A 14,582-nucleotide genomic window follows, 5' to 3' on the forward strand; every position below is an offset into this window, starting at 1 on the left:
TCCTTCTTCTTCATCATAACATCTCTGTCCTTCTTCTTCATCATAACATCTCTATCCTTCCTCTTAATTATAACATCTCTAAAATATTTATTTTGCTCTTTGCTTAAAAGATTAAATAACTGGAGAAAACTTGAGCTAAGACACTGTTTAAACCATGATCGTCCGACTAAATTATAAAACAAACTATAGTAGAACATATAAAAATGTCAAACGTAAAACTGTTGAATACAAGTAAATTGCTAATGAATACCTTAGCAGAATTGTGTTTGTCTCAGTGAAATTTTCAGGAGGTATAAAAGACTTGCACCCAGAACACATGTAATATCGACTCTTGTTAATATTCTGAAATAGATAATTAAACAAACTGAAATTTGCAAAGAACATTTTCCTTACATGTGTAGATTGTTTTTTAAAGACACCATTCCATTCATACCAGTCTTTACGTTACTAATACGTGCAGCTTTTGAAATATTCGGCGTAGACTATTCATCCTAAACACTTTAGTACGTTTACAGGTTTACTGGAAGAAGGTGCGATGTTCATGGTAAACACTTTAGTACGTTTACAGGTTTACTGTAAGATGGTGCGATGTTCATGGTAAACACTTTAGTACGTTTACAGGTTTACTGGAAGAAGATGCGATGTTCATGGTAAACACTTTAGTACGTTTACAGGTTTACTGTAAGATGAGGCGATGTTCATGGTAAACACTTTAGTACGTTTACAGGTTTACTGGAAGAAGGTGCGATGTTCATGGTAAACACTTTAGTACGTTTACAGGTTTACTAGAAGATGAGGCGATGTTCATGGTAAACACTTTAGTACGTTTACAGGTTTGCTGGAAGATGAGGCGATGCTCATGGTAAACACTTTAGTACGTTTACAGGTTTACCGGAAGATGGTGCGATGTTCATGGTAAACACTTTAGTACGTTTACAGGTTTACTGGAAGAAGGTGCGATGTTCATGGTAAACACTTTAGTACGTTTACAGGTTTACCGGAAGATGGTGCGATGTTCATGGTAAACACTTTAGTACGTTTACAGGTTTACTGGAAGATGGTGCGATGTTCATGGTAAACACTTTAGTACGTTTACAGGTTTACTGGAAGATGGTGCGATGTTCATGGTAAACACTTTAGTATGTTTACAGGTTTACTGGAAGATGAGGCGATGTTCATAGTAAACACTTTAGTATGTTTACAGGTTTACTGGAAGATGAGGCGATGTTCATGGTAACACTTTAGTATGTTTACAGGTTTACTGGAAGATGAGGCGATGTTCATAGTAAACACTTTAGTATGTTTACAGGTTTACTGGAAGATGGTGCGATGTTCATGGTAACACTTTAGTATGTTTACAGGTTTACTGGAAGATGAGGCGATGTTTATAGTAAACACTTTAGTATGTTTACAGGTTTACTGGAAGATGTTTAAAACTTCGTGATTTATTCTGTTTTACGGGGCATTCAAGCATTACATGTTGTTTTCAACGTTATTTTCGAAAGATCTTCACATAGAGAAATCAGTGTATTGAGCTCTGGGAGTTCAAGAAATCGGACACTTAGCCTAATGCCTTCTGAATATACAGCTCTTTATCTCTGATGCACTGGACGCAGTAAATAATGCAATGTAACATGCTTGAGTATTTCTCTGATGTGGAATGTGTAAGTTGTATCGGATATCGTGGTGATGTTATAATGTATACATAAGTGTAACGCGCTTTTCTATCACAAGGGCGGTCCCATTAGTCTCGTGAGAATTGTTTATTTGTTTGTTTGGAATTTCGCGCAAAGCTACACGAGAGCTATCTGCGCTAGCCGTCCCTAATTTAGCAGTGTAAGACTAGAGGGAAGGCAGCTAGTCATCACCACCAACCGCCAACTCTTGGGCTATTCGTTTACCAACGAATAGTGGGATTGACCGTAATATTATAACGCCCCCACGAGCATGTTTGGTGGAACGGGAATTCGAACCCGCAACCCTCAGATTGCGAGTGGAGCGCCCTAACCACCTGGGCGTGCGTCTCGTGAGAAATGTTGTCTTATTGTGTACCGTCTGATGCAGCTGCGCCAAACTTTAATTTTGGATTCAATTTTGTTATTCCGACTTTTGTCACTGAAGAGCAGTACAACGATGAAAAATCATAGAATTGATGCATATTTACATTTTTCGAAGGCTTCTGTCTTGTATCTAACCATCCTTAATAAAAATGAGTTTTTATCCAGTTAATCCAAAACTTTCACGTTGACTTACCTACTAAAATCAATCAAAACAGTAAACATGTTAATTTACTCAGAACCTAAATTAATATAATTTGACCATTCTTCTGATGAGAACTAAAAACGATTCTATTTGTTTAAAGGATAACATAGTTAATTTGCCAAATTGAAACGCAGTATCCGTAATCCTTATGTGGTTTGTTTGTTTGTAATTAAGCACAAATCTACACAATGGGCTACCTGTGCTATGCCCACCACGGGTATCAAAACCCGGATTCTAGCGTTGTAACTCCGCAGACTTTTTTTACAGATTGGGAGCACGTATGCAGGTTTACTGTTTTTTTCCCCTGGATTAATAGTAGATGCAAATCAATAAAGGTATTTTTACTTTAATAATGTGACGATTATTAGGTATTTGTAGCAGAATGAAGTTGTCAAATATTTCAGGTAATAAAGTATATATTTGATAATGTGTAATAATACGTTCGAATGTTATTATTTCACAATCATAATAAACACAATTAATTAAGAGTCAATGGGTTTTGATTGTAATTTTTGCGCGGACAAACTCAAAAATAAGTTACACTTATGAGAAAAATGACAGTACGTAAAAAAGTCTTGAAAAATATGATTGAATTCTAATACAAGACGAAATAAGTTTTACATTTTCTATTTCTGTCTTTAAGAATTTGGTTGCATCCATGAAGATCCAAGATGGTGTGACGAATATGTTGTTGTTTGTTTATTTTCGTGCTCAGCCACTCGAGAGCTATCTGCACTAAGTCTTTATCTTTGAAATGATACAATAGAGGGAAGGCAGCTGGTCAACAACACCCATCGCCAACTGGTGAGTTACTTCTAGTCGAATAGTGATATTTGACCGTCACTCACAGAATGCACTCAAGGCCTCAGAGTGCAGAGTGCGATGTTTTGTTGTTGCTGGTAACTCAGGGCGAGCCATAGAACTTTGAATACACATTCGAGCACGTAATGAATATGTCGATAATGATGTAACAATTGTTAATTAGTTATAATTTCTTAGTATCATTATCTGTTACGATCCTTTTCAAACGGTGGGATATTAATGTGACAATAGATGTGTTCAATTCGATTTTTTTAAGTGAGGTCCGCAGGTGACGTTGATAACGTCAACTAAAAAGCTTTCATCTCAGTAGCTTTCCTGTTGAGATCTTAGCTCAGTAGATTCCTGTTGAGATCTTAGGTCAGTAGCTTTCCTGTTGAGATCTTAACTCAGTAGCTTTCCTGTTGAGATCTTAGCTCAGTAGATTCCTGTTGAGATCGTAGCTCAGTAGCTCTCCTGTTGAGATGTTAGCTCAGTAGCTATCCTGTTGAGATGTTAGCTCAGTAGCTTTCCTGTTGAGAACGTAACTCAGTAGCTTTCATGTTGAGATCTTAACTCAGTAGCTTTCCTGTTGAGATCTTAACTCAGTAGCTTTCCTGTTGAGATCTTAGCTCAGTAGATTCCTGTTGAGATCTTAGCTCAGTAGCTTTCCCGTTGAGAACTTAACTCAGTAGCTTTCCTGTTGAGATCTTAGCTCAGTAGCTTTCCCGTTGAGAACTTAACTCAGTAGCTTTCCTGTTGAGATTTTAGCTCAGTAGCTTTCCCGTTGAGAACTTAACTCAGTAGCTTTCCTGTTGAGATCTTAGCTCAGTAGCTTTCCCGTTGAGATCTTAGCTCAGTAGCTTTCCTGTTGACATCTTAGTCTATTCTATTGGTGTAGTGTAGTGTAGCTTAAACTATTCTCTCCTTTACAGACGGTGTTATTTATTTCTGATGTGGTGAAAGGAATGGTAATCTAAGTAAGTTACTGACTCTGCAGTGCACTGAAGTTTTACGGAAGTACCCTGCTTGTCGACGTTATTGTAAAGGAAAGAAAAAAATGTGCCTGAAACATTGTAACGGTATTTGAGAGCTGTCTGAAAATGCTGAGTACAGTTAATGAATGTCCAACTTAAGCTTCAGTACTTAAAGTTTGGTCTACGCAAGGTGAAAGTAGAATACGTGCTTTCATCATTGAACAGATTAGCAAAAGAAAGACCAGCTTTTTTGTTCATTTACTTTCTGCTTGTCAGCCCAGCACTGCAGTAAGACAGTCAAGACTGATAAATAATGTCCGCCTGAAACGCTGACAAATATGTTTTAATTCAGTCGCGAGTCCCAGTATTATTTATTCATAAGATAAACATTTCCTGACAAGGGAGTAAGTTATTTACACACATATGGTTATAATGATAACCCAAATAATTCAAACTATGTAACGAATACTATGAATATTATTATAATGTTATTATAATAACTGTAAAAATAAGTGATTAGTATCCTTATTATTTTTTGCTTGAAACTTAACAATTAAAAATCAACACAACACCACAAGATTCCTAAAATATGCAAAACTAATCGCTTATGTTTAACTTGATTACTTTAACTTATGAAGCATAAGCGACAACGAATCAGTCACTTTTTGGTATGCGTTAAAAGTAAAATTAAGAGGGAATCCTCAATAATCGCGGCACTTGAAATCCTTTTAGGCAGGATTACAGTAAATTAATCTAAGAGACCTTTTTCTTTTTCTTCTTTTTATTAGCTATATTTTTATGCGCACGTATACCCGATTCAATGTCATTACTCACCAGGATCTCTAACAGCCTACCCTCAAATTGAAATTGTTTCAGGCAGGATTAGGGTAAGTTAATCTATGAGACCGTGTTCAAATACATCAGTCAATAGGGTTTGCCCTTTTGGGTTTAAAACTGTAATTAGATCTCAAATCGATCAAAAGATGACGGAGCTATGAGCTAAAAAAAAAAGAGCCATTTTATGAGCCACAATGCCGCGGCAAAATGGTTAGGGCACTCGACTCGCAGTCTGCGGGTCACGGGTTCGAATCCCCGTTACACCAAACATGCTTGCCCTTTCAGCCGTGGGAGTATTATAATGTGACGGTCAATTCCACTCTTCGTTGGTAAAAGAGTAGCCCAAGAGTTGGCGGTGGCTGGTGATGACTAGCTTCATTCCCTCTAGGCTTACACTGCTAAATTAGTGACGACTAGCGCATATAGCCCTCGTGTAGCTTTGCGCAAAATTCAAAACATCAAAAGCCGCGGCTAAAAATGAACAAATTATAGGAAGATATTATTTTTTATAATTTAGATCGTTTAAATACGCCAATTAAACTGTAACTTCAGATACTTTGTTGAATAAGGTGTTTTTTTAGTTTTAGTATAAATTACATAGGAAAATATGTAAATAAAATAAGCCGAATAACTTTAAAAACTCCATTATTATAGGAGTTTGATCACAGATTCCATGTTGTAAACAGGTAACAAACTGCTGCCTTAAAGCTGCTGCCAGATATTAATATCTGCCTTTGTACTAGATTTCCCAGAAAAATCTCAGCAGCAAGTTATTAAAAATTTACACCTTCAATTTAGAAAATATCAGACAAATATAAGGAACAGTTTTTTTTAATGCAATGACCCAGAAAAATACTCACATTTTATCTAACTACAGAAATGGAACACAGAGATGACGTACTCAGTATACTTTATTGATCTGTTTGATATGAAGTTTCAAAAAGTTCCAAAACTATCTTTGGATCATATTCTTCTTGGCGTGAAATGGAAGATCGATTACGAACATCTAACTAGTTCATTCTATATAAGATTTCACCCGCTGCATTACAAATACACTCGAAAATATGGCAAGAAAGTAGTACTTAATTAGCATTTTAAGAAAGAATATTATAGAATTTGTAACATATAATACTTACAGACACTAAAATATACTTTTTTATTGTTATTTAAATTTTAAGCACGTCTTCTGTTCACTCTTGATTATCAAATGTTTCAGAGAATATCTATGGGTTTGCATTGCCAATTTTTTAGTTATTAATAATAAAGTGGAAATTACTAACAAAACAGTTCAACTATTATATAAGATCAAGAAACCATGTAATATTATACCATGAGCTATGTTACACTTATATATACATATAATATATACAAAGCAATAGAAAAACTGTCAATAAAATTCATATTAAAAGGCTTCCAAAAATGGGAGTAAAAACGTCATTCTCTTATTTTTTGAAAGTATCTTGATCAGAATATTTTCACAACCTCAATTTTATGTGATTAAATATGATTGCTATATATCTGTTTTGACGGACAGACAGAACAATAACAAAGTATATAAGTAGATGGAGCTTTTGCATGAAACTATTAAAATACCAGAACTAGGTTAATTTGAAACTTCCAAAAGCTTTATTCTAATCTACTTCTATTTTTAAGATTTACAGGACTTACACAATTCCCCCTCCCTCAGTGGTTCAGAGGCAAGTCTGCAGGTTTACAGGGCTAAAACTCGGGTTTCGATACCCATGATGGGCATAGAACAGATAGCCAATCGTGTAGCTTTATGCTTAACAACAAAGAAACCAAACTCACAAAATTCTCAAATTATTATAAATATATAATTCTAACCAATTTCCACGTATTGTTTTCAATGTATCTCTTGTTATATTAAGTGATAAAAACTGTACATACGTAGTCCTGTTGACTTATTATTGCCCTTGTGGTTTGAATTGCTATAAAATAATATATTTAAGAGAACCGAGTGTGCTCTTGTTCATTTTGTAGCTCCCAGATGAACAACTTTATGTGGTTTTGAATTGCTATAAAATAATATATTTAAGAGAACCGAGTGTGCTCTTGTTCATTTTGTAGCTCCCAAATGAACAACTTTACGTTAGTAACATAATGCTCTAAAACAAATATATCTGAATAAGCATTTTCATCGAATTAGAAGTTCTAGTAGTGAAACATTATATGTGAATAATTTACAATTGTAGGTCCGTGTGCTGCAGGTGTAGTTGGATTGAAAATGCCAAGGTATTGTCTGTTTGGAGACACAGTAAATACAGCTTCTAGGATGGAATCGCTTTAATAGATGTGTTGCTTTAACATCATACTGAACTTAGAGACGAACGACTTTTACGAAATTCAGAGGATGTAGATGATATAAAACAATCACGTGTTTGTCAAATATAGAAAAATTTGCCAATAGATTGACTCTTTAAAGAGTAGCCCAAACTTTTACTCACAATCACTATGTAGATCTGCACAGTTCTATATATGCAACACTCTCGTGCCTTGACCTCTAGCTTAAAGTCTTAGATACTTTGTAAAGGAAATCACAAATCTGCTCCGAAACTTAAAAGCATGTAAAACAAATAAGGCTAAATATGGTTTTTAAAGATAGAAGGTCATTATTTGCCAGAACGTTAGCAAATTCGTGCACATTCAATTGGGCAAATGATGCGATAGTGTACATTTGAATGTTTTGTTTGAAAAAGGCAGTTCAATCTTTGCAACACATTTTGTCTAACAACAACAACAACAATACAGGATAATATAACGACATCCTGAACATTGTTAAGATAAGCAAGTTCATTTAGTATACAGTTTTGCAAAAAAACAAAAAAAACGTGTTCAGAAAACATTTTTTTTTTGGTACGACAGAAATGGCAAAGTAATTAAAATATGTTTCCTATCTAATGACTGGAAACAGTTTTATAAAATAAGAATAATAAATCATACGATAATTCAACATACTCATATTGCTAAGGACACTCAATATACTGAAAACGTTGAATAGAATGAATAATTATCTAACAACTTTTTATCTACATTTGTCTAGCTATCTTTTGTGATACTCTCGGTGTTCCAAATGGGATTTATCAATTATAAGAGCAAACCCTACCAGGGAAGAAGCGGTGATATTATTTGTTTTATTTCTTATAGTAAATAAAGAAGATAGGTGTCTCGGTGAATAGAAGTTATTTGCAATTACTTATTTATTTGAACTTTAATGGCTTTTCGTATCCTTGTTTCCTAGTGACCACGGTCGCCTGTCGTCAGTTAATGATTTTAAGCACTATGTATATACTTAAAACATAGTATTACACCGTGCCATTGTCAGAGTGACTTTGTACGAAGAGGTAGTGGCAACAGTAGTGACGTTAGTGTGGCTTTCTCTTACTCGCTTTCAACAACCATTTCTTAATGTCCTTCCATACTGATTTAAGTTATTAATTAATTGACGGTCATTGGTCGCTGAAGTGTCTTACAGGATGACGTTGTAAGGTCACGGGTCAAAGTAGGAAGTGTTTATAACTCAATAAACGGTTCTTCTTGACACACTTAGGTAAGAGTGCTAGTTTTGAGTGTGCACTTCACAAAGTTGAGTGTTTTGGAAACTACAAAGAAACACTACTTTTTTATATACACAGATATATATTATACCATTTACTTACAATTACTGTCGAGGGAAGAAGCAACGTGCGACCTCTTTGAGTTAATAGTGAAACACTGTGGAACTAAGTGGCCATGTGTTCATTTTGTCTTCACGTGATTAATTAATTGACGGTCATTGGCCAAGTTATAGAAAATGTAATAAAATTTTTATTTTTGGTATATGGTCGTGGCGTCATCTATGAATGTGGTTAACGTTAACTTACGTCGAATATAATAAATGCTGAATAACAACAATAATGGTGGATGGAGGGGTTGTGAACCTCCATTAACATATCCTTTGTTTCAAACTATCATCCAACAAAGTTTGGTTGAGATTGGCCTAGCGACCTAGGATTAGTTAGATAACGGACAAACAGACAGACACACAGATTTTTGTGCTATATATATAGATAATCAGAACACATTAACTTAACAAATAAATGTTATCTTAAATGTTTTACGTTACTGAGTTCCAATTATATCTAATGGCAAATACTTAATAATTATTAATAATAATAGTATTATCCTAGGTTTTATTCAGGAGAGATTTTGATTAAAAAAGATAGAGTGTTTTGAAGCAGCAAGTGTATGACACTTGGAAATTATTATCACAAAGTTTCATTAACACTGAAGCACTTTATAAAAGCGTGGTAGTAAATTTCAAAAATTAAAGGCCTTATAAAACATTCAACAAGAGTTTTAAGGAAAAACCATAACATATTTGTAACATTATTAAAATAAGTCATTTCACAGGTGCATGGTATTTTTATTCAGTGGAATAATATTTGACGCACGTCACGTGGGTTTGTGTTGTACCCTGTGTCCAAGGAAACGTGATTGAGTACTGGTGATGCCTGTTTAATTTCATTTGAGATGGAATTTCATTTTCTGGAACTATGATTATGAACATAGGCATGTGATAGATCTGATAGAATATCAACGAGATTGTTACAGTCAAAGCAACACTGTATTTATGGTCAAAAGTACAACAGTCCCTAACTTATGATTATTACAATGCTATTATTTTATAAAAAAAATAACAAAAGCTATGATAATTGAAATTAAGCTACATCTCTCAGAGATGTCGCTGCCAATTAACAAAAAGTTTGAATTAGTTTTCAGCATCTAAGTATTTTGGCGTAATAATGTTACGCAAACAGTGATTACCTGTTCTACCCGCGTTCTGTTCTAAGACTTTAAGTATACTGCCCACCAGTTAATTATGTCCACCTCCGTTAAGAGTATTTTATTACAGATATAAAGAAATTACAATTAAATAACTTCACTTTACAATGAATTTAGAAGATAATTATTCAATTATTTTATTTTTCTAATTGGAAAAAAAACGTTGTATCTTATATAGAAATACACTTGCTGGCCAACATGAGTAAAACTTGTCTCATCCCGAATGTGCAGTCGTATGTAGTATGAGATATAATAGGTTTAACATATTACTTTACATAAAGTTAGACGAAGATATATTTAGTACCAAAAATAACAACTGTACTCGAAGTCAGTGATAAAAAAAATTCTGATGTTGGTCTTTCCATTTGTTCGGGTTTTTTTTACGGACTAAAAAACCCCAAAATACCCTGATATCCCGTGTACTTTTATACAGTTTCCTTATTTCACAGTTGAAATTTATGTATATATAAGATTTACATAAAATATTTCTACTGACCTGTATGAATTCCTATTCTCAACTTCAGTTGTTCGTTTGTTCTGTGACGTATCGTAAATGACATCACAGTATTTCGCAAAGCTATCGACATCCGGGCTATTTCTCGGGCATGAAAGGTTCCGTTACGAACGGGTAATCCCGATACAACCATGTATGCGTCTCCAATTGTTTCAACCTACTCATTTAAAAGATACATAAGAATGATTTGACAAACAATTCATAACAGTGATAATTAAACTATCTACCTATTTAGGAAATAAAATATAAGAAAAAAAAATACATCTGGGAAACATATGGTTAAGTATATTAATAGTTTTATAATATCTGAGTAAATAGTTACCGTTATTCTTTATCAAACATTCGTTTTTCAAACATGTTCAAGTTTCTTCGACGATGTTCTATTACGTGTTTTTTTTTGTGTGTGTGTGTGTAACTGTACAACATATTTGATACTGAAAACATAACGTACCTTATACACATCGAAGTTTTCTATGATGGAGTCAAAGCACGTGTACAAGTCGTTCAGAAGATCTACGACCTGTATTTTGCCACGTAAAAAACAAAACAAAAACATTTAATTGCAATTTACAGATTATTTGTTTTGGCAATGTTAGTATATGAAGAATACAATTGATTTTAGTACCTACATCTCGGTGATTAGAAGTTATTTTCAATTACTTGTCTATTTCAGTTGAAAAATAAATGATAAAACATTAAAATATTTGGTATAATAGAGAACGTTTCAGCTTGTTTCGAGGGGAGCATTAAGTAGTGATATAGTTTCCAGTGAAACCAAATGAAAACGATTATTCATATTCAAATCGATTTAGTACATAGTTAATACTGAATTAAATGTATTTCATATCACAGTTAACAAAAAATAACACGTTGTCAAAAAACAGTAGAAACGTTTTCTAACCCAAAATTATGAAATGATGATAATGAGTGTTAAAAGGAACATCGAACACGTTACAACTTGAAGAAGAGCCTAAATAATGGTCTATTTTTTAATGTGGGATCTCCCTACTCAGTCAGTGAACAATACTTTCAGGAAAACGTAACATACACATTAAACTGTGCATCTACGTAAAGACAGTTAAATATTTATTGTGATAAAATACTCTATATAATGTAGATTTTTATACCAAATACAGACTTTTCAATACGTAATCTTAAAGAAGGCGAAGCAAGTCAAGCAAAAGACAAGTTTGTTTTACTTTTCCATTGACTTCATTTCTGCTGGACTTTGATATAACAAGTTTATATAGAGTTTGAGGATATATTTTTAGTTCAAACAGAGTACAGTTGGAGACTTAATGTAATTCACAGCAATATGAGCAAGGAAATGCGATTTTCTTAAGGCTAGCTTAAAATTTTCAGCGTGTTCAAAGTTTAATGTTGAGCAAAATCTTTCAGAGTATTACCCGCGTTATAGAAGAGCACAGTGACTTTCATCAAATGTTCATTAATTTCGTGTTGCTTTTGCCCAAGATGACACTAAATGAAATCATTAGAAAGACAATTTCTGATACAAAAACACTTGCCGCACTAAAAGGCTTCCATCTGACAAAAAACCTTTGACATGAGGGACTAATAACGTTTTAGAACCTCCAAGATTGTATTTTATTAACAAAGCTCCCTTTTTTTTTAAAGCATATTCTTAACATTGCGGATTTCAGAAACCTTAACAAAAAAGAAGAAAAAGCGGAATTAAGTGTGGATTTCTTATTTAAAATATAAACCAAAATAACTAGCTCAATTTAGTTCTAAATGACGTATAACTTCAAAATCTATTTTCCTGATAAAAGTGCTTACATACCTGCATTGGCGTACTCTCAGCCGAAAGTTCAGTAAAACCCACAATATCGCTGAAATAAATAGTGACGGTGTCAAAAGCTTCTGCTGTTACTGATTCTCCGTGTATCAGTTGACTGGCGACAGATCTGTGGATATAAATGATTTGTTGTATTCTCCGTGTATCAGTTGACTGGCGACAGATCTGTGGATATAAATGATTTGTTGTATTCTCCGTGTATCAGTTGACTGGCGACAGATCTGTGGATATAAATGATTTCTTGTATTTCTTCAGCATTTCTCCTCGCATATTGTCTTTCTGGAATACGTTTTGTTTTTGAATTTTTGCGCAAAGCTACACGAGGGCTATCTGCGCTAGCCGTCCCTAATTTAGTAGTGTAAGACTAGAGAGAAGGCAGCTAGTCGTCACCACCCACCGCCAACTCTTGGGTTACTCTTTTTTTTTGGAATACATATACTCACTCAGGACATAGCTGATTGAATATATTTAATGGGTGTTACAAAAATACATTATTCGTAATTATAGTGGCTGTTTAATTGAGAATTAATTTAAATAAAATCAGTGGAATTATTTCCACCAGAAGTCGTAATTTAATGATATTAATCTGGGTAGCGTAAAACACCTAGCATGCAATGACCACAGTTATAAGAAGAGTTGACAGTTTCCATCCAAACAATGAATTTGTAACACACAAGAATTCGGTATCAACTCAATAGATTCACGTTTGTAAGCACTTGGATGTTTGCATTTCTTAAACACTGCTGAATAGCTTATGTCGAAGAAACTGATGTTGTAAGTGATACAAAACGAACAATTAAACCAACAATAAATTCTATTGTTGAATTTACTAGGATTTAATCACATGAAGACTACACTTTACAAAGTCCCCAAGACAATATCAAGTTTAATTCTACTTAAGTACTTCCAGAATTTGCCTCTTGAGGATTTTTTCCCGTTGTTCAAGCTTATCCTGAAAACACCGACAAGCATATAGTATTATACAGTAATTTATAAGTTAACTTTGCAATATAACGCTGTAACAAGTGTAAAATGTACATTCACCCGAATATACTGGAAGGAAGTTCATGATCGAGCTAGTTTTGTGATGTCTGAGTACAAAACCCGGTAAGTGGTATTTCAACTGTTGACTATTCTTCAGTGTCATAACCAGAGTTCAACTTGAATATATACTTATCATTGTACTGATCTTGCAAAGCGCATAACGTTGTCACACTTTCTTTATTATGAAATATACATGTTATAGTTCAATGTGAGCAATAACCTTCTGAATAAAACATGTCTCTGGGATTTATAGCTAGAAGAAAGACTGTTTCTCAAAACATCTTTATGGTGAGAGGCTAAAGTATCGACTTGAGTATATCAATAAAAGTATATTTACATTTTAGTGTCAGTATTTTGTTACGCAGAAGTTAAAGATGAAATTCTGAGTCACAACATTTACACACGACTTGAACGCCACACGCTGCATGTTGAACATCACATATGTTGCATGTTTAACACCTTTAGAAAGTTTTGCGCTTAGGGGTTAAAAGTTGGATGTTTAGAACAATCAAAATCTCTAAAATATCCGAAATTAGAATACGTGAAGCACGAAAGCAAAGGCGAATACTTATAGATATCATTTGGAAATCTAAATAACGTCCTATTCTATAATTTCTCGTTAAGGAATACCATAACAAGCAGTGATTTAGCTAAGAATGTGATATTCCTCAAAAGCAAATGTAATTAAGTTTAAACTCTCAGCAATAGATAAGCTCAACTACATAGAATTAATATGATATCCACAACACTAAGACTGATATTTTGTTGTGAGCATCAGTTTGTTTCGTAGATAAAGAAGTTTTAAGTGGTGATATCTTCAACCAATCTCTTTTAACTCGAGACTGAGTGCAGTAGCCTAGGTACGTACAAACTTTTACATAGTGAAGATCCCACTTAGAATAAAATTTGGAATGTTTTAGTAGATATATCCACTTTCACCTGTCAATCCATATCTTTCTTAGATCAACTAACTAGTGATAACAATTTATATATTTCTACAACATCAGGATTGATAACCAACTAGTCATAGGTATCTATATGCTTCTTCGACATTAGGATTTGATAACCAACTAATTATAGCTATATATATGTGTTTCTCCAACATCAGGATTTGATAAACAACTAGTGATAATAATCTACATCATTGTATAAAATCAGGATTTGATTTCCCAACTAATGATAAGAATCTACATCTTTCTACAACATCAGGATTTGAAAACCAACTAGTGATAACAATCTACATCTTTCTACAACATCAGGATTTGATAACCAACTAGTGATAAGAATCTACATATTTCTACAACGTCAGGATTTGATAACTAACTAGTGATAGTAATCTACATCTTTCTACAACATCAGGATTTGATAACCAACTAGTGACAAGAATCTACATCATTGTACAAAATCAGGATTTGATAACCAACTAGTGATAGTAATCTACATCATTGTACAAAATCAGGAATTAATAACAAACTAGTGATAACAATCTATA

General features: G+C 33.7%; 1 protein-coding gene and 1 long non-coding RNA gene across 2 annotated transcripts in view; both read right to left on the reverse strand.

Moving 5' to 3' along the window:
* LOC111087194 overlaps window positions 1–6,795 on the reverse strand; it is a 15,007-nt gene extending 8,212 nt beyond the window's left edge. The window contains exon 1 of the long non-coding RNA XR_002611916.1: window positions 6,783–6,795. This is a non-coding gene — a long non-coding RNA (uncharacterized LOC111087194). The remainder of the gene's footprint in view (window positions 1–6,782) is intronic.
* A 3,409-nt stretch (window positions 6,796–10,204) lies between these two features.
* LOC106465176 (atrial natriuretic peptide receptor 1-like) overlaps window positions 10,205–14,582 on the reverse strand; it is a 98,581-nt gene continuing 94,203 nt past the window's right edge. The window contains exons 15-17 of the mRNA XM_022393013.1: window positions 12,032–12,155; window positions 10,682–10,750; window positions 10,205–10,387 (exon numbers count right to left, since the gene is read on the reverse strand). Of these exons, the coding sequence (XP_022248721.1) occupies window positions 10,205–10,387; window positions 10,682–10,750; window positions 12,032–12,155 (376 nt within the window). The remainder of the gene's footprint in view (window positions 10,388–10,681; window positions 10,751–12,031; window positions 12,156–14,582) is intronic.

Source organism: Limulus polyphemus, unplaced genomic scaffold, assembly GCF_000517525.1.
Source record: "Limulus polyphemus unplaced genomic scaffold, Limulus_polyphemus-2.1.2 Scaffold1858, whole genome shotgun sequence".
Lineage (NCBI taxonomy): Eukaryota > Metazoa > Arthropoda > Merostomata > Xiphosura > Limulidae > Limulus > Limulus polyphemus.